The following is a 21895-nucleotide window of genomic DNA, read 5'->3' on the forward strand; positions in this document are numbered from 1 at the left end:
CTGAAGATCATAATCACATAACCTGTCTTGGGAAAGCAGTGCTAATCCCCTTGGTCCACAAAGCCTACAAGAAATTCTATTCTTAATAGGTCTCCTTGAATCTAATCTTAAGTCATGGTGTAGTGCTTAACATTCTATGATTCACTTAGCCGGGTTTTTAATGAATAAATAATTAAAAACATTTCTCTTGAGTTAAGAACACCAACAATATTCTTACTCATCTTTTTTTAATAATTGGAATTATAAATAAAACCAATTAAATCATAAATACTTTTTATTTCATGATGCAAATGAAATGTCATGTCATGCTTAGCATATGATAAGTAATTACTTAAAATATGCACTTAATAATAATTTAATATTATTATAAAAATTATCCTTTAAATAAATTAATCAAACTAATAATAGTTCAATTAATTAAAAATAAGAAAGCCCAATTTAATTAATTGAAGGCAATCTAAAGTCTTTAAAAATAATTAATCAAACTAATTAATAGTCTAATTAAATAAAATAGGGAAGCCATTTAAATAGATGAAATAGAGCTCATGCTTAAATAAATAATAGCCCATATAAATTTAAAAGATGAGGCCCAACTCAATAAAATATGAATGGCCCAGACTGAATAAAATAAATCGGGCCCAGCTAAATAAAATTAAAAATCGGCCCAAGCTTCTAAAAATCGCAGCCCAAATCTATTTAAAAATCGAAGCCCATCACTCATAAAAATCGGCCCAAATACTCGGCCCAAATTCAAATCCACCCTCAAGCCCAAACCTAAAGCCCAACATCCCACCCCCTTTTCTTCCCTACTCTCTCTCTCGGTCACACTCACAACACAAACGCAGCACACTTCCCATCTTACTCTCTCTCTCTCTTCAATCGCAGCTCTCTCTCTCAGCCATATCCCACGGCCGCGGCTCCTTCCGGCGAGACAGCCGGCGACCGGCCTCCATCTCCCTCAACCTATATCTCCTTCAACCTCTACCCTAGTCTCGATCTCCGGCGAGCAGCGGCCAAAACCGCCACCACCGTCTCTCTCATGCTCATACAATCCGCTCGGCTTCTCCGGCGACAACAGCTGCCGGCAATCGCCCCATCTCCATCGGATCTCTCTCTCTTCGGCTGGTAACAGCCGCCTGGTTCTTCTTCTCTCCCTCAAACGTCCGTGGCCGAGCAGCAGCGACGCTACCGCCGTGCCCTGCCTCTCTCCGCTGCACTTTGGCCGACGGCAGCAGCTTCATGCCGCCACCATCGCCGCCCTCTCTACCCTTAACCAGAACATCACCCTCGACTCTCCAAGATCTGCTCGTCCCTCTTTTCCTCTCGAAGTTTCACCGCCGCCGGAGCTCCATTCCCTTCACCCAACCGACCGACAGCAGCAGCAGCAGCAGCCGCTGCTTCCCTCGGTCTCCCTCATCAATTTCCCGGCGACAGCAACCCACGGCTGCCGCCGTCCTCCGCTCAACCCTCCACCTAGACTAGCTCCGACCAGCCCACCTCCTTCTCTCCAACCGTGGCCGGGCAGCAGCGGCACAGCCGCCGTGCCGTGCCTCCGTCCACCTCCCGACTCAATTCACACAGCCACCACCCGACAAAGCTCAAGACTCAAGTTCGATTCATACAGTATACATAACATTTCTCTATTTCTCTTTTTATTGTTCCATTGTAAATGCAGTACATGAAATTTATACTGTATGCATATATCAAGTAAAGTTCACATTTTTTTTTCTTTCATATAACATGCTTATACACAATGAAATCTTATGCAGTTTAATGCTCATGAAAATTTGACGAATTGCTAAAACGAAACTGGTTGAGTAGAATAGGCAAGGGAGTACATGGATGAACCTTTAGAAGTTTTGAGTTGAGCCGTTGTTGTCTGGATTTCTTTTGAGCTTCTCTTGAGTGGAAAATAAATATATAATGAATGTTGAAAGATTTTGGAGATTGGGAGAATGAATTTGCTGTCGGATTTGTAGGAGAAGGGGATATGGCGTAGGAGGAGGAATGACTTGGCTGCAGTGATGTTAAGTGGAATTTGAAAGTGGATGTTAAGTGTAAAGGGCTGTCATGGAGGTGGAAAGGAGGTGTAAAGGAAGGTGGCATGGCTGTCATGGAGGAGGTGGAAGAGTAGGTAGATGTGGGAAATTTGGTGGAGAAATTAAATATAATAAAATAAAGTCTTCCGGGTTATACTATGAAAACTGTAATAATTCTTCAGGGTTCGCTAAATAAATAGCTCGTGAAAATACTTGAATGCTAAATTAAATAAATATGCAATGCATATAATTTAATTACTAAATTTACAAATGCTTTTGTAAATCATTTTTGTTGGAATTAAAATAAATTCTTTTTCTCAATCCGGCGTGAATCATCTTAAATCTTAAGTTCAAAATAAATTCTAAATTTAACTCAGGAAAACGGGGTATTACACTCAATCATACCGCCAATTAAATGTAAATTTTAATTTGGAGAGCAAGAGCTTATTCGTGTATAAGTTTTATTTTGGTGAAATCTTATTTAAAAAAAAATCAATGTGAAATCTTATTAAAAATTTAATGTTCTTTATCTAAATTCTTCATTTATGCATTACTAATTTCATAATTTATTATTATTATTATTATTATTATTATTATTATTATTATTATTATTATTATTATTATTATTATTATTATTATTATTATTATTATTATTATTATTATTATTATTATTATTATTGTTGATGTTGTTGTTGTTGTTGTTGTTGTTGTTGTTGTTATTATTATTATTATTACAAAAATAAATAAAGTTTTTAGATATGAAAAATATATTTTTCTTCACGATACAGATAAAATGTATGGATATATTTTGTAAAAAATTAAAAATAAAATTTTAATTATTTTGATAGATGTAAAATAAGATTTTATTTTAAAGTATTCATTTTATAGAATTTGTGCTTATTATGCAAACATGTAAATCAATTATCAAACCCGTTTATAATTTAAATACACGTGCATGTCTCAATTCAAACCCAATTTAAAAATCATTTTATTGAAAATTAAGAAGATAAATATTATATATATATATATATATATATATATATATATAAATTAATTCATACAGTATAATATATTGCAAAATAGACATCTAATTACTAACATTTAATTAAAATTATTTATTGTATCTATTTTACTATAATTTTTTTTTCTTGTCAAACATGTAAATCTAATTTTTATCGAGATAAAATAAATAATAAAATTTATTAATTTAGATTATATGTAATGTTAATATTATAATAGGTGGAGACGGTTAGGGTTTAAAAGTATTCAATAAAATTTTATAAAATAAAATTTATTAATTACTATAATTTTTTTTCTTGCCTACATGAATATATATATATATATATACATCTACAATTAATTATATTTATTAAGATTAATGGATCTTTATATGGAATATAATAGTTAATTAATTAATAAATGATGAAGAATATATATGGTAAGTTTTTGAAATTGAGCAATTCTAAGCATGTCATGTAAGTTAAGGCTTAATGGTATTATAAAGAAGATGGAATGTTATGGTGACAAATTGTAATTTTGGTTATTAATTTAATTGGACGTTTTAGGTTAATTGTACATGCATCATATTCCCAGAACATGTCCAAGAGTTTCCAACTGATCAGTTTCGTGGAGAGAGAGAGAGAGGGGGGGGGGGGGGGGGGGGACTGCAAATATTTGATGAATAACTTATTTTAGACCGACAAACAATTTTTATTTTTTACATAGCTTGGTTCTTCAAATCAAAAAACCAAGTCCCATGTGGGTGCATGTGGTAGGGTATTGCACGTAATTACTCCTGCTATGCTCATAAAATCGCAGTCACATCACATGCCAGCTATATTCAAAAAAACATTCCTTAAATGAAAAACTATACTCCCTAATGAAGATGACATAAATTTAAAAAAAAATAATGACAATTATACTTGAGTGGAGATTGAATTTCATATCCTTTTTATAAATAGTAAGATGAAAAGTTTATGAAGTCATTTTCAAATAAAAAAAATATCACAATTTTTAGGGAAGAATTAATGTAATAATAATATCACAATTTTCAAAGACGAGATGAAATAATTGAAATACAATTGTCTAAATTAATTAAATGCTAATTATGAATAACAAATCTGAGTTCAATATTAATAAATCATAATTAATTATTGATAAATCCTAATTGAGAGGATACATCCATGCATCAAGTTTTAGCCTGATTTCAAGTATGTTGATAGCAGTTCAAGTTGTTACATTAACTGAAATGTTGATTGACCTCTAATTAGTGGTCAACATTGTCATGAGGCCTCGTTGATTACAGCCATGACCCCTTGTTGATTCGCCGTACGACAGTACACATATAAATAATCAATTAAAATATAATTTGGGGGCAAATATATATTTACATGACAAATATGGAGAATAAACATTATCTTCATATAAAAGTCATCATCAGCAGATACTAGAATGATTTTCATCCTATCTAACCTACCAATAATTAACACTAAACAGCTAATATAGTTCCAATCAAAATATACAAATGTCAACATTCTTGTATACTGACCTCCTACCAAATTAATATACCACTAATTGCTTTCGGTCCCTGGGCCCCCACTAGATTGGACTGCAAATAAGCTAAATTACTCCCTCCGTCCACAATTTAAAGCCCTACTTCCCCTTAAATTTTTGTCCACAATTTAAAGCCCTATTCTGCTTTTTGTACCTTTTTACCCTCCCTCTTTATTTAAAATTACTACCATTTGCCACTAATGGACCCATCATACAACACCTTTATTATTTTTATATTCTATATTTATTACACTTTATCACTAGTGGACCCACCACATAACACCTTTAACACTTTAGTCAACTACTTTATCACTTTAGTCAACTACCCTTTTATTTCATCCACATCACCATTTTCAGCTTTCTTAGTCTCCGTGCCCACATCAAAGTGGGGCTTTAAATTGTGGACGGAGGGAGTATTTGATTTTTTGTTCGAGTTAGTTTAATGAAGCTTGTCAATTAAATTAGTTGTTAATTAAGTATGATAAAAAGGAAACTTGAGAAGTAAACTCTATCCTCGCCAGTGCCACTGGTAGATCCAGTTTTTGTCGACAAGGGGGATTCAACTTGATGAAGGTATTTGCATGCCCTGTGCCAAAAAATTTAAGTAGAATTTTTATGGGTTTAAAGTTTTTTCACTTGCTATAATAACTCAGTAGTTTTCTTCTCATCGATTTAACAACAGTAACATTGAAAAGTACAAAATGACCCACTTCTACGTGTTTTTTTAAAAAATGTGCCCATCTTCTATAAAAATATACTCTACTATTTTTTAAACTGATCCAAATAGAATTTCTACTATTTATTAGAAATAATTTATAATTTTATTTTAGCTAGAATATCCCCGCTCCTCAGGGGCGGAGCCAGACTTTCAATTCAGGGGGGTCCAAAAAAATTTTAACGTAAAAAGTGTGGCAAAGTAAATCACTCATCTTTTTTAATTTTTGCAATTTCATCCCCTAAATTTTTCGATTGTCGAATTGTTAACTTGAAGTTTGTGTGAATTATTTCTCCATGTAATATTTCATGTTACGATGTATTTTGCAATAAAATTACTACATATTGAAAATTATGGTGCAAATACAAGATACAGTCTCTTTCTAATTTGAAAAAAATTTTAATTGAAATTGTACGAAACGGCGTCGTTTAGGCCTCACAAAAACGACGTCATTTTTACTAATCCACGTAAGCTGCAATTCAACACTCTGACGATTGAAAAAAAAATAGGGGACGTAATTGAAAAAATTGAAAAAATGGTGATTTAATTCGCCACGGTCAAAAGTCACTTTAAAATTATAAATTTGAAATAGTTTGTGATTTTATTTGCAAAAATCTCATAAAACTTTGTAAGACAAAATAACTTTCAATATCAAATTAAAAAAATAAATCTCTAGAATCCAATCCAATCAGGATATGTATAAATTAATTATGTGTTCATTTCTTCAAAACGTCTTAACTCTAAATATTGCATACCAATTACATTTTAAAATAGCTCAACATAATAATAATGTAGATAAAATTATATATTTTTTATTTTTAATATAAAATTACGAAAATACCCCTACTATTTTTGAAAATCCCAGGGGGGCCCAGTGACCCCCCTGCCCCACCCCTAGCTCCGCCCCTGCCGCTCCTAATCCTCGCTAATTAACTATGGTATAAAAAATAAAAATAACATAACTTATAAAAAAAAATAAAAATAAAAAAATCTACAAAGGAGGTATTTTAGAAAACCTCTTTATTTTCTCTATCTACATCGAAGCTCGAACCAATTAGTAGAAATAAGCATTTACCATTCCCAGGGATGACCGGTATTCTTTGCAGTTGATAGTTTATTAGTAGACCTGCATGTTGCTGAACTCCTAATTTTTTTAAATTACTAATGTGATACATGACCTATTCAGTTTCTATCGAATCTAACGTCATCTCGAATTTATATAATGTGAAAAGAATCAAATAGGTCGAGTATCAAATTAATATCTTTCAATGGTTTGGTGAGTCCAAAAGCCAAGTTAGAATCGAAAACTATCTCCTTTATTTGTTACAAAAGAATAACAAATTTATGTATATGACAATTGACAAGAAACACGCACGATCAATCGTTCTAAAAAGATGGTCATAGAACAAGTACCATCACAAATAATTCACTAATTATTTAAGACTCAACAACAATAATTTAACATTGTTTGGTACGAATAAGCCTCTAACTTCAACGCCCAGTAACAAAAGAAATACCCAAAAATACAATCAGTAATCTTAGGAGGAGCCACCAATTTTGAAACAAGAGAGCAAGCTAAATAAAAATAATAGTATAGTTTAATGAGGAATCAATCCATAATGATACAAGTTGATGACTGCAAAGAAGAAACACTCTCAAGCCAAGAATTGACTCAATCAAAATCAAGCAACTCTGTTTTTATTGGGGCAGCAGAACCACAAAGGTTCCAATTATTTCAACCCCAAATCACACCCAAATAGAAAACCAACAAAACATAGATAATCAAACTCTCAAAGACCCCAATAAACAGCTCCCAAAAGAGGCAAATATGACTTATTCAATGAGAAGATATCTTGGGATTGATTGATTTGTTGAACCATGATTTCCAGCTGCCAGACCCCTTGCGAGATATCGGAGGCAGCTTCTCGCTGTCAATGGCCTTCTCAGCTTGAGGCTTCTTGCACAGCACGAAATTCCGAACACCAACTGATCCAATCGTCTCCCATGGACTCAGAGCTGCAGCAGATCACATATATGAATCAATACTATAAACAAACCAATTATCAAACTTTTACATACGGTAATTGAGCTTATGCCACCTAAAATTTGAAGATAAGCAGCTCCACAGACATCAAAATACAGGCTTATAATTGTGCAAAACAAATCAAGGAAAAAACTTGTATGCAACATACACGCTGATTAAATCCAATTAAGGTTCATTAATTACAATAGGAGTGCGCCTCAAAAGCAGCCATTTTTTTTTTTGATAAATTACACAAGTAAATAAAGAAATTCAAAGCCAGACTAGAGAGCACCCAATTTTAACTATCTACAAGGTTGTACACCAAATCAATTGAGGCTAAACTTAACTATGCAACACTAACAAGCGCTAAATGAATTGATCAAGCATACCAATTCACAGGATAAATATAATTAAGAATAAATCTAGTACCTTCAGTTCCAGCAATGGGGCAATAGAGAATGAAATTATTGAGATCGGATCCAAGAATAGGGAGCCTGCCCTCACGCGCATACGATTTCAGCGCAGTATCAGTCACAGCAGCAACGAGCTCGTCCTCATTGACCACGAACCGGATCGGACCGGCGCTACCCAGAAACGTAACGCTGATCAAGAACCGGTTTACCTTCACCGCCTGATTCTTCTTCTGCTTGTAAAGCAACATTTTTTTTCCTTCGAATTTCTTTAACGATTTCTTTTGACGAAAGGAGAAAGCAACCAAAGAATTAAATCAAAGAGAACAAAAATTGGGGTTCTTCGCAAAAAATGAAAATAAAAAATCACGAAAAAGTAATCAATCGGGAGTTCACGGGTCGAGGCCGAGGCAGCGGTAGTACCAGCCTTCCATACAGGACCCGAAGCAGAAAGAATTGGTGGTCGAAAGCGAAACCCCTCTTCTTGAAGAAGAAGAAGAAGGGATGACCATTAATTGTGCGCTCGAGATTTCCACCATTCACAAAGGAAAGTTCTGAATCGTTTTGGGATAATCACAATAAAGAGTAAAACTGAAAAGGGGATTGAAAGAGGAAAAGCCCCAAATCTAAGTGACAAAAGCGAAATCGAAAGGTAGCGGCGGAAGATGAGAGTTTGGGAGGTATCGATTCGAATTGAACGGAGAGGAATTGGAGAAGGGTTGTGATTTGAGAAAGGTGAAGGGATGCGTGGATTTATATCTATCTCAATGTGTATGCAATCTCGAAAATTAGGGTTAGGGCTTGTATAATTCTTTATTTTATTTGAAAATAATGAATGAATTCGGCCGCTGCGTGCAGTGTGAGCTGGATTTTGTTGAGAGAGAAAACACGAGTGTGGTTGTGATAGAAGTAGGTCACCACGCCGCCTGCGACCGTTGATTGTAATGCAATTTCATTTTTCCCCTAAAAAAATAGAGGAATGTTAAACAGCCACATTGTGGCCACTCACAATTTATTTAAATAAAAAATAATTTAACTTATTTAACTTATTTTTTAAAATAAAAATAAGATTTAGTTATTTTATCATATTCTCTACATTGTAATTATTTTTTTATAATTTTTTGGTAACTTTTTTATTTTTATTAAAAAATAAATTAAAAATAAAAAATGCAAAAAAATATAAAAAAAAGTACAACGTAGAGAATATAGTAAAATAACTAAATCCTATTTTTATTTTAAAAAATAAATAAAATAAATCAAAATTTTCCTTATTATACTAGTGTGTGTATGACCACAATGTGGCTGCATAGATTTATTAAAAAAAATAATACTCCCTCGTCTCCAAAATAAGTTCCACTTTTGGGACGCACGGATTTTAAGGAAAAATTGTAAAGTGTATTGATAGTGGAGAAAAATATGTTATAATTAGTATTGGGAGTGATGAAAAGGTGAAAAAGTGTTATAATTAGTATTGAGAGTGGTGAAAATGTAAAAAGTAAGAATAAATAAAGTATTATTAGTGGTGTGATAGTTGTCCAAAAATGGAAAGAAAGAAAGAGAAACTTATTTGGGAGACGTCCCAAAAAGGAAAAAGATGAACTTATTTCAGGGACGGAAGGAGTAATAAAATAAATAAATATATTATAAATTAGTACTTCACAAGTTGCGCTTCATAGTTGGTAAAACAAGAAAATTTTGGCATTAAATCAGAATTCAAATCAACGACATGTGGGATTGGAGTTGAAAAGGAGAGATTAAGAAAAATAATTCTTCTATATAATATAGCTTGACAATTGGACTTCTCAACTTTTTGGGCCAAAATCACGTACCTTCTCATTTTGTAAGGGTGATTCTATTCGTAGCCCCATTTTATTTCTACATCCCTCTTTTTAAAATATTAATAATAATTAATTAAAAATTTACTATTTTACCCTATGTTGTATAATTCCCAAATTACATTAAATTACAAATTAATTCATCACTTCAATTTCTTTTTACTATTTACTATCTTAATATTATTGTATTAGTTCATAGCCCCCATTTGCGTTCATAGCTCTCATTTGCCCTGGCCCTAGAGCCCCTTCGCTGCCAACAATGGCGCAGCCGACCCGCCGCAGCGACCAGTCGCTGCCGACCAGCTGACCCTTTCCTTTCAGGGCGAGTCAACTCACTTTCCCCTTACTCGGGTATCCCCTTCTTCTTTTCTTACTTCTAATTAACGTTATTCAGTAAAAAAAAAATTTGAATCACTTAGCTAAACTACAATTTTTGTCATGTGATTACAACGAGATAACCAAATCATTTGTACTGTTTCCTCAATATACAGTTGGAAAATTAGGGATTGAGAAGAAGAAGAAGAGGGAAACAAAAAAAAAAAAATACAGTAAATTTCTTATGTCCGAGTAATCAATGCATCCTTCTTCACAAACAAGAAGATTTTTGCTGCATTCCTCCGACGACACTCTCAATAATTCATGCCGTCAGCCAAAAAAAATATCTCTATTTCTTTTCTTGTTTTCCCCATCTTGGAAACTATTTGGAGAGGAGAGAGAATCTCATAGAGTGAAATTTGAATTTGCAAAAAAAGAAAGAAAGTGAGATCTAAAAATGGTTGAATCCCTCACGAAGCATCAATCAATCTCTATATGTATCTACCTTTATGGTAACATGATCTACGAAGAGCAAGTCGAAGTTGATCATTCTGTGCAGACACCAAATTGGTAAAATTAGTAAAGGAGAATTCCGATTGAATTAGTAAAAGGAATTCCATTTCGATTGAATTTAAAATTTAATGTAATTTGGGGTTATACAACATAGGGTAAAATAGTAAATTCTTAATTAATTATTATTAATATTTTAAAAAGAGGCTGTAAGAAGTAAAATGGGGGTTATGAATAGAATAACCCATTTTGTAAATATTAGTATTAATTATTAATGTACATGTTAGACTGAAAAATATTACTACTATTATTTTATTTTCCAAAAATAAAATTTCTCATGTGTGGAGATGGTGCTGTTGTTGCACATGGTTTGGCCAGATACACATTTTCTGTGATTTATTAATGAGTAGATTTTAAAAATGATCACTTAAAAATAGTAAAAATAAAAATTGTCTATTAAGATAAAACACTTAAAAATTAACCACGCTTGTCATTTTATCCTTCACATAAAAAATTTAAAAATTATTCACTAAACTCGAATTCAAAACCAAGACTATAAGACTATTCTTAATTGTGAATTCTAGCTTTAAAACTCAAATTCACAACTAACACTAATTTTAGTTGTGAATTCGAGTTTTTAAAGTTTGATTTGACAATCAAAAATAGTATTGGTTGTGAATTTAAGCTTTAAAATTGGAATTCACAACCAACATTATTGCTAGTTGAAACTCAAATTCACGACTATCACTTTTTTTAAGTTGTGAATTCAAGTTTTAAAATTCGAATTCACAACCAATATTATTGCTAGTTGTGAATTCAAGTATCAGTTGACATTCTTCCTCGGACTGAACCTTAAGTTAAAAGAAATCGACGTAATCACCAAGTACAGCCGCATTAAATGCAGAGATATTGAAGATCGTCCTTTCCTGAGCATAGCTTTCCTTTTTAGCGCCAACTTTTCAGAAGCACCATGCTCCTGCACCTAGAGGTGACATTCCTCACCAAATCAGGAGCCTCGAAGATTGAAGCCACAACTAAAATTCAAACCTATCTCACAACGGCCAAATTCTTGAAGACCATCTTGCCAACAGATCTATTCAAGACTTCGCCTATAAATAGAGCTCGATGAACATCTTCAATCTTCACCGATTCAAACACTCAAGCTGAACCTTTGCCAAATTTGCAACTCAGCCTGTTCACTGCTATTCAAAGTTTGAATCGAAGAATAGAACATCCAAAGTTCAAATCAATTTACTGATTACCCAAATTCTCTTACATCCTTAGGCAATTACTTTGTAAAATCCCTAACCTAAGTCTTTGATTGCAGAGAGCCTATTCTCTGTAATCCTGTTGGTATTTCGAACCCTTTTCAACTGAGCGAAAAGAGAGTTTGAGAGAGAGAGAGTTCTAGACTGTTGTCTAAACTCAAGAGTTCTTAACCTCTGCAAGCAAGACGTGTGTAGTCTTTGCAACTGCGAGCTGAGAAGGAGAGAAGTTCAATTATGTGTATTGACACTAAAACCTAGTTTCAGTTGAAGGCTTGCTGTGCACCCGTAAGCACAAGCCCAAAGTGATTGTCAGTGTGATCAACTGACCATGGACGTAGGAACTTGTTTTCGAACTACGTAAAAATCTTGTGTTATTTATTACTTTCAGTATTTACTTTTCTCTACTTGTGCACAAATTCTTTACTTAACTGAAACTGATAAATTGAGAAGAGAAACCTAAATCTGACAAAGTGTTAATAAAAAAGGCTATTTCTTAAGTTTAGCGTTTCCGCTGCTGGTGTTATTAGTCTAACTGATCAATCATTGGATAGTCAGTAAGATTCATAACACTTATCTGATTTCAATTATAGATTGAAAACCTTACGTGGATTTCAGTTAAAGCTCTGTGCCTAACTGAAATCAAAATACTGAAACTATTTCAGTATCAGTCTACACCCCTGTTTTAACTGAAACATACTTTGATTGTTGACTTAAGTCTAAACCTTTCAGTATCAGTCGATACTCCTTTCAGTCATTCAAAAAAATTTCGAAAAATAGCCTACTGGTTTAGTGACCCTCCGAGACCCAACAACCTCAATACTCCATCCGTCCTCGATTTAATGCCCCACTTTGGTGTGGGCACGGAGACTAATAAAGCTGAAAAAAGTGATGTGGATGAAATATAATGGTAGTTGACTAAAGTGATAAAGTTAGTTGACTAAAGTGATAAAGGTGTTGTGAGTGGATCCACTGGTGATAAAGTGTAGTAAATATAGAATATAAAAATGATAAAGGTATTTTAAGGTGGGTCCATTAGTGGCAAATGGTAGTAAATATAGGAAAAGAAGAAGAGTAAAATGGTACAAAAAACAGAATAGGGCATTAAATTGTGGACAAATTTTTAAAGGCAAGTAGGGCATTAAATTTTGGACGGAGGAAGTATAATTTATATTTATAGCTACTACATGCAGCTATACACCATTATATAATGAATTACAACTGTGCGATGAAGTGAACAATCATAAAGTCAAAAGAGGGCATATGAATTATTAACTGTTGAACTCTCACTTATCTACATCTAGATATGGACTAATTTCTACACAAATTAAGGGGAAGGGCCGATTGTGATACATCGGGATGCCGTTGATGGGAACTGAGACGCCATGATTAATCTGGTAAGGGTTTTGTGGGTATCGCGTCTGCGCCTTGGCGGAGCTCTTTGCTAGATCGGACATAGTGTTTCACATTGTTGGTGGAGTTGGGTTAGGTGGATTGAATTGGAGAGATAGATCGGGAGCTGCTTATGAATTCGACTCCATGAATACTCCTTCCAAGGGCATTTTTCTTTTTTCAAATGATCTCTTCTTTTCTCTTGTAACAATTGGTGGAACAAAATGAGGCAAAGATTCACAAAATCCTAAAAAACCACCGAAAGATTTGTAGTAACTGTTAAAAGTGTGGAAAAAGAAATGACCTATGATTTTCAGCTATCCTTGAAGATCAGATCGGGTCGAAGTGAAATTGGTGAAAGGCTTCGAGAAAGAGGTTGATTTTCTGAATTTTTGTATGGTTGACTTCATATTTGTGATAGAATAGTCTTAGATCTGGATTTGCGATTTTTCTCATTTTTTTCTACGTGGCTGTGGGACAGGGACGAACGACGGCTGAGCGAGACGATGCTGAATACGGTAGGCGGCGGACGCCTTTGCTGATGAACCAGTTGTTGTCGGCTAAGGAAGTGCTCAGGCGAAGCTTGCTGGTGATGTTCATTTTCTTCTTCATGCGGCGCCTGTTCTTCTCCTGTGGTGGTAGTGCAGGGACGGGGCCGTCGATGGAGGTATGGATATTGGTGACAGAGATGAAGACGGTGGAGATTGCAGGCGGGGGGATCGGGGATGCGTGAATGAGGGAGATGGGGTGGCCAAATTCCAATTTTTTGTGTTGAGGGCAAATTTGTATTTTTACACAAAAATTGGCCAAATTTTAAGTTTTTATATGTGTGGACAAATTTTAATTTTACTATAACAAAATGGCAAATTTTATATATTAACTCCTATTAGAATGTCTAATAAAAAACTTTAAGTGTTCTATTAAATTTTGTGAGTGATCTACACCATTCTAACATCTGCATAAGAAATCTCCTCTTGGTGAGATATACTTCCTCCGTCCACGAAAAAACTTCCTATCTTTCCTTTTTGGGACGTCCACAAAAAAACTTCCTACCTATTTTTGGACTATACCACACCACTTATAATTACTTACTTTTCACTTTTTCACAACTTTCAATATTAATTATAACACATTTTCACCACTCCCAATACACTCAACAACTTTTTCTCTACTCTCAATACACTCAACAAACTTTTTCTTAAAACTCGTGCCACTCCCTCCTAGGAAGTTCTTTCATGGACGAAGGGAGTATTATACTTATCCCAGAAGACTACCAAATGGTTGGATAATTTTTCTAAATGGCGCTGGTGATTACATCTCCTTATGTCATGGAAATTGCAGTCGACGCGCGCCTGGCCTTCGACCACGTCGCAGTCGACCTCTGGCGCTCCCTCTCTCTCTGCTCGCAGTGGTCAGCCACCCCGAGCGGCCTCACCATAGCAGCGGCTGCTGCCGGCTCTCCCCTCTTCCTCGCGGCCGGTCGAGCAGCGCCGTGCCGCCGCTGTCCTCACCACCGGGGCAGAAGACCCCCTCATTTCTCTCTCGTCTCTCTCACATTCAGGGGCAAGAAGGAACATGAATACCCAGGTTTCATTTTCCCGTCTTGGGGAAGAATCAGAATTTTGGAGGCCATGAATAGCTGAGTTCTTGGCTTGTACAAATTTTCATGTAAAATCATCTATTGTAGCAAAAGTTTATGATTTACAGATTCCTTACGTAGTCATGAAAAATCGTCTACCATCCAAGTTTATGTCTATGTGTGGGATTTTAAGTCTGTTTCTGGCCTTGGTGTAGAGGAATACATATTTTGAAATAGAGTTGAAAAGAACAAAACGAACCTTGTTCAGTTTGGTTTTGATGAATATGCTGTTGTATTTGTTGTTTTTGGCTGTAACAAAAATGAGCAGAAATTGGCACTAAGAAGATGACAAAAAGGGAGTTGGTGAATTTGTAAAAGAGAGGAATAAAATATCACCTTAACCGATTCGGTTGTTGTCTCCAAGTTGGTAGCAGTAATAAGTTAATGGAAGCTTTTCCTAAACAAGTGGAAAGAAAGATTCTTTAGTAAATGAAAAGTATGGTGAAGCATGAAATCAACGCCTAATCTAAAAAGCAATAATCGAGACAGGATTTACGTGGTTCGGTCGTTAAGACCTACGTCCACGGGAGATCTTCGAGTTCTTCCACTATGTTTCGAGATAATTACATTTTACAAGTGTGTTCCTTCCAAAATAAACTCTCCTCCTAATGCTAAAGCTAACCTTCTATTTATAGATGTGAGAGTGAGCCCTAAAGGCCTTAGGCCCATGAACTTTAATAATTGGATTTAGGCCCTTTAATGCCTTAATACACCTTAATCTTGATTTGACCCATCTGCGCTGTCCCTTGTTGCCCGTGTTGAGTAGCTCCCTTGAGCTGCGCAGGCGAGTCTGTGCTGCCGAGTAACTTGGGTAGTCTGCGCCGCCAAGTCTCTTCGTCTGCGCTGCTGACTCCCTTTATTATCTGAGGTCTTCAATTAAACCTGCGTTGGTTGGCTTCGTTCAATAAGGATAATAATAACAATAATAGTAATCAAGTAAGATGTCCTTGTATTTCCAAGTATAGCGCTGATGAGTATTCTAGTCCTCATTAAAGTAACTGCAGTGAAAGTGGAGAAAAGGGAGAAGAAAGTTACCTGCAGATTTTCTGTAGAAAGAAACAGGGAATATTTTTGTGGACATGGAGGATATATATATATTAAATAGCAAAAGAAGAAGAGATGTTGAGGTTGCGTGTGGAGTTTTTTTTTGTGGCCAGATTTAGGGATAAGGAATAATCAGTCTCGGGAAGGGAAAAGAAATATTGTGCAGAACACGCTCATCTGATTCTGTCAAATAAGAAATCATGAAATCATTCACGCTCTTTCTCTTTTTCACTCTGTAGGAAGCTGATCTGGACATGGGCCCCTTTTTAATAATAATAAGTCTATATATATGGGTTTAATGTCAAAATAATTTAACTCAAGGCTTTAAATCTATCACTATACAAATATATATATATTGGGCTTTAGTCAATAAATAGAATTAAAAGAAAAAATCTAATATATATATATATATATATAAGAGTTTAAATAAAATGAGAGATACTTTTCCCTTATATATTAGCAATGGCTCACAATTTAATCGCTCCAAAAATAGGATTGAATGAATGTCTATATCAATTTTCTTGATATAATATAATTATTAAATACCGGGCGTGTATCAATAGCATACTTAATTAGGGCGCAGCGGCGACGACGGCGCTCCTCAGCCGCCCGATGCACGCCAGGAGAGAGAGACGGAGGCAGGGACGGAGCGCCGTGGCCCGGGCGACCTCGCCGGTTTTGAGGAAGCGGCGGCGCGGCGGGTGACAAAGAGAGAGAGAGAGAGAGCCACGTTTGAGTGAGAGGGAGGCGTGTTTGAGGGGGTGAGGACAGAGAAATAAAGCCCTTCTCTTTTATGTTTATTCAAATTTTATTTTATTAACTTTGGGTTTTTAAATTTTTTTGCTGATGGGCCATTTGTTAGGTCCGGAGGGTCTCGAATAGGTGTATGGGGGGGGGGAGAATACGCCTATGGGCTATTTTTCGATAAAAAGAAACTTTAAATACAAACTGACTCAACCTGTTTACTGAAAAGAGTTTTGTCAAAACAGGGTTGACGACTGATACTGAATACTCTTCAGTAAGGAGTTATCAGTTTAAGTCAAAGACTTTAACTGATACACGTAAGGCTTCAGTCGAGTTTGATAAATAGAGAGATGTTATGAATCTTACTGACTATCAGAAGATAGATCAGTTAGACTGATAACACACGCAATGGAAAACTTTTGTTTCGAAATAGCATGTGATATTAATCACGTTGTCAATAGTTAGGTTTCTCTTTGCAATTAATCAGCTTTCAGTTTAGGAAGGTGAGAGCACAAGTAAGAAGGTAAGTACTGAAAGCTGTAAATAACACAGAGATTTATACGTGGTTCAGAAAACACTGCCTACATCCACGGTCGGTTGATCAGACCAACAACTTCACTGGGCATGTGCTTACGGGTGCACAGCAAACCTGAACGTGTGCTTGCGGGTGCACAACAAATCGAGACGACTGAAGATCCTATCTTCAGTACCAACACATTGGGTTGGATTTCTCACTCCTAGCGCGCACTGGGCACTAAGATCTCACGGAGACAAAACACTGGTCTGAACTCCCTTTCGACACAAACCCTCAATTCGGTTCGTTGAAAAGAGGTTTGAAAACTTGCCAACTAAACCACTAAGAACAAGTTCTTTGCAGTCAGTTTTACCTAGGCTTTGGATATACAATATTTGCCTAAGTTCTAAGAGAATGTATGTAATCAGTAATGACTGATTTTTCGCTTTGTGATTCTCTTCTTCGATTCAAACTTTGGAGAGGCTTGTTTTTGCTGAGTAAGGAATTCGGCAGCGTTTCAGCTTATGTTGTTGAATCGGTGAAGATTGAAGTGATCCTCGAGCGCAATTTATAGGAGACGTCTTGAATAGATCCGTTGACGGAGATGGTCTTCAAGATTTCTTTCGTTAGAGAGTAATTTGAACTTGGGCTGAGGCTTCAATCTTCGAGGTTCCTTGTTTGGTGAGAACGACTACTTTGAAGAGCAGGAGATGCGACATCTCTGAAAAAGTAATCACCAAAAAGAAATGGCCTCTGCAGAGAAAGGACGATCCCGAGATCTCTGCATTTAATGCGGCTGTACTTCTGGAGTGCGTGGCTTCTTTTGAACGATGGAGATTCAGTCTGAGGAAGAATGTTTAACTGATACTTGACTTTAGTATCAGTCCGTTGAATCCACGTGGCGCGCATTAAGTAATCAGTCGAAACTGATCCTTCGACTGATAAGTCAAATATCAGTGTTTTGACTTTGCCTTAATCATTACATCAGTCGGCATCTTCAGTCTTCAGTCATTCATTCTTCAGTCTTCAGTCCTTCGTTCTTCAGTCTTCAGTCTTCAGAATAGCAACTAAACTAGAAAAAGAACTCTAACACTTGAGTTCGAACAGTTCTAGTCTATTACAAGTGAAACCTATTGATTTTGGTATCATCAAAACTAGGATTAGGATATTTCATTAAGTTCCCAACACCATTATATATTTTAAATGAACTGGGCCGAAAATTCTTACTCATAATGGGCCGACTTTTTTTTTATGTGGCAGACTTGGGCTCTCTTTTATTTATTATTTTGGGCTGACTTCTTTTATTTACTAATTGGACCTATTTAATTGATAAAGCCTGTTGTATTATTTTACTTGGGCTCTAATTATTTTTCCAATTAGACCTACTAGTATTTTGATTAGTCTTATAATCTATAAGTATTAAATTATTATTAATTATTTTATAAGCTTTTAATTCATTGTTATTAATTCCACTAAATCATTAATTATTTATACACCATTGAATTCTTAAATTCTTAAATTTTCTTCCATTAAGTTATAAATTATTAAATTACTCTTAATCATTCCCAATAATTATTTAAACTTTATCCATTCATCAATATTATATTCAGGCAAAGTGTATCAATAGTTAGAAATTCCCTATCCCTTAGGGATTAGAATAGAACCTCAGAACCTACTTAAGGATTTAATTTCTTGTAGGTCCGAATAACCAAGAGCAGTGAGACTTCACACGAGCTGAGCGTTGAATCTCCACTTTCGAGGTGTACTTTATTTTACATACAATGTATCTTAAGTTATATAAGCTTTGATATTTCATGAAAATACTTGTTTATCCAATATAAATGTTTTATGTGCATTCTGTATTGTTTAAGGCTCACTTAAGCATCGATCGAGATTCTCATTTGGCCTAAAACGTTAAATGAGGATTGTGTATACAAAGGTTGGTGGCTCGATGAGTTGATCGCCATCGTGCACTAACAAATTAAGAGTGTTATAAGGATGGGTGCTTGCCTGGATGTGTTCCGAAGCACAGTTAAGGTTATTGATTATGACTGGGTGTGTTTCGAGATCAGTAACAGATTTTTGGATCTGACTGGGTGTGTCCCCAGATCAATGAATGAGGGAAGAAAGCGAGTAACAATCGAACGTACATGGGCGCCCTCAACGAAAAAAGATTTTGTCATGCTTAGGAGTGGGTTTCTGTTTTAAAACCTTCTAAGTCGTGATTGTGATATTGGATAAACTGCTTTCATCATTTCATAAAATATTTCAAAAACTCATGCCCACTGAGTACATTAGTACTCAACCCAAATTCTTTTCAAATATTTTCAGGGTAGGCGGTTGGCGTGCACGGTGCTGAGCTGGAGAGTGCGACTCCCATTAAATCTACTACCTACTTCATGGTTGCTCTATCCTATATTACTAAATAAATGAATTGCCTAACTATGTTGGGCCCAGTACTGTCACAGCCCGCCCTAACTATGGATAGTTAGGCCGAGTGATCCACGACTAGGGATGGGGTTAAAGAAGAAGGGGAAGAAAAGGGGCGTCATTTATAGCCGTAAAACTTACTCATCTTAATAAAACTCGTCATTTTTATTCATTAATACTCAATTGAAAACAGTCTATGAAAGACAGCATAAAACTTAATTAATATCATTAATCAAGTTTTACATCATATGAAACCATTCTCTTAAGACTCAAAGTATGACATAACATACTATAACATCAACAACATCTTGCAGCGGAAAGTAGCTAGACATATGTATGAAGACATATTCTAGACAGGTTAACTATTTATTAACAACCCTGGAGACTCCGCTCATTGCAGCACCATCATCACATCAGCTCAACCTGCACATTTAGAAAACATATGCAGGGCTGAGTACAAAAGCACTCAGTGGGCACGTATGCCTAGGTATAAAAATACATGCTTCAAAACTATAAATTGTCATGCCATCATAATCAGTACAGCAAGGGAGTTTTTCGCTAAAAAGGCCCAAGCTTACTAAGTTCATTTGTGATTCTTAAAGTTCGTCTGATCAGACTAAGTTCTTTTGTAATCTATCATATCTGAAACTGTGTGCCGGAGAGGTGGCCACCTCTCACGGTCACTTGACCGGCCAACCCGCTAGATGACTCACGGTCACTGGTGTACACTAGCCCTGGCAGGATAGCTATCAACTGCTCAGGACCCGAATTCGATTGCATCATTGGCAAAGCCAAAGCAGATAGATATCATACTAAAATTTAAACATTTTATGGCAAGACAATACTTGAAATAACTTTAACTCAAAGATTTTGTCATGAAATAACTTGCTCAAAGGTAGCATTAAACTCGTTTGATAGATATATAAAACTGAAATTAACAGTTAAATCATCTCATGCATTCATTCGTATAAGAGGCCTACGACAAGCAGGGGATCTCTATATACGTATAGTAAAAGTAATGCCCACCTCGTTGTGTCTCTGTATCAATGAGTAACGTCACTCTCTCCCTCAAGTCGTTACTTCCCAAAAGGACCTTCATTGTTATGAAGAATTGATGAGAAGTTATAAAAGAAACCTCGATCAATAATCTAATCTCTTTTATGAAACATTCGTATCTCTAATGTTCATCTCTCTTGATTGTTAATCAATATAACAATTATTATCTCTCGTCATTACTCATTAATTATAACATCCTTATGTTATAATTAGCAGCTCTTCAATTAAAAGAAATATTTAACACATCGAAAAGTCCACTTTCTTAGCAGATCTATTCGCTCTCATCTCGTCTAATTAACCAATTAGAAGTTAAACTATCCATTAGGCATGTATTTGAGTCACGGGTCAACAAGAATTGACTATGCTCAAATCCTAATTTCACTAAAAATTTCGGCATGACCTATTCATATATAATGTCAACCACGAGATTTCAACGCGTGAATCTCACTACGTGAACTCGTCTCTCGACTCAAAACTTAACATCTTGACATCTTTTCAACGCAAACCAAACAATTCAAAATCATCAAAACTCTTTATCAGTAAACTATCATTTATACTCGACACCAATTGTTCGAGTGTCAGATACCAACATTTATGTGCGTTAATCATAACTCTCACAACTCACACCATTTAGTCATATCGTATCATCCATCAAAACAAATATAATCAAGTTATTTTCTAGAAAGTTTTGCTGTTTTTGTGTCATCTTTAAAAATTCATAACAACCAACTCAATCATCATAAACTCTCATACCAATTGATCTCAAAAACTTCATGAAGTGTAGTTCACTCTAAAAATGGTAGTTAACCAAAAAGGTTAAAGGTTTTTGGAGATATTGCTCTTTTAGTGCAGGCTGTCAAAGATTGACAGTTTCTGCCAATTTTGTTTAGGCCATTAGAAACCAAGGCAAACCTTAATAAAATTCCATCAAATTTAATCATCCAAAACTAAAGGTATCCTTGAAGATTTGGTTAAAATTTCACAAGAGAAAACGTTCATATGATCTGCCAAATAAACAATGAAACTCATACACTTTTACTGTTGGACAAATATGACAGCAGAACAGGGCATTTTTGAAATAATAAACTGCTCTGTTTCAGAGGTCATAAAAATCGAAATCTTATGTTTTTAGAAAGGTATTGAAGTCTAGTTTCGTTTAAAAAAAACGGTGATGCAAAATCCTTCATGGATTAATAGATATAAACGTTTTGTGAAGTCTACCAATAGTTGACAGATTCTGTCAAGGATTTTTCAAAATATCTTTAAAATAGCAAACATCATCCAAAAGACATGAAATTTTGCAGCAACGAAATAAACATATCATAGATAAACATACTAAAATTTCAGAGCCATCAAGCAATGAAAACTCATCGAAACATAAGCTTGAAACTGCTGTAAAATTTTGACAGAA

The 21895-nt window shown here is 35.2% G+C and overlaps 1 protein-coding gene and 1 long non-coding RNA gene across 2 annotated transcripts; both read right to left on the reverse strand.

Annotated features, from left to right (window-relative positions):
* Positions 1–6883: 6883 nt before the first annotated feature.
* Positions 6884–8697, reverse strand: LOC130995991 (uncharacterized). Its single transcript, XM_057921524.1, has 2 exons — positions 7760–8697; positions 6884–7323 (listed from the first exon to the last, which is right to left on the reverse strand). Exons 1-2 carry the CDS (start codon positions 7989–7991, stop codon positions 7145–7147), a joined length of 411 nt encoding a protein of 136 aa, XP_057777507.1. The 5' UTR covers positions 7992–8697; the 3' UTR covers positions 6884–7144.
* A 10877-nt stretch (positions 8698–19574) lies between these two features.
* On the reverse strand, positions 19575–21658 carry LOC130996037 (uncharacterized). The gene is made up of 2 exons (XR_009092368.1): positions 20455–21658; positions 19575–19851 (listed from the first exon to the last, which is right to left on the reverse strand). It is a non-coding gene; the product is annotated as an uncharacterized LOC130996037 (long non-coding RNA).
* Between the last annotated feature and the right edge of the window lie 237 nt (positions 21659–21895).

Source organism: Salvia miltiorrhiza, chromosome 7 (genome assembly GCF_028751815.1).
Source record: "Salvia miltiorrhiza cultivar Shanhuang (shh) chromosome 7, IMPLAD_Smil_shh, whole genome shotgun sequence".
Classification (NCBI taxonomy): Eukaryota; Viridiplantae; Streptophyta; class Magnoliopsida; order Lamiales; family Lamiaceae; genus Salvia; species Salvia miltiorrhiza.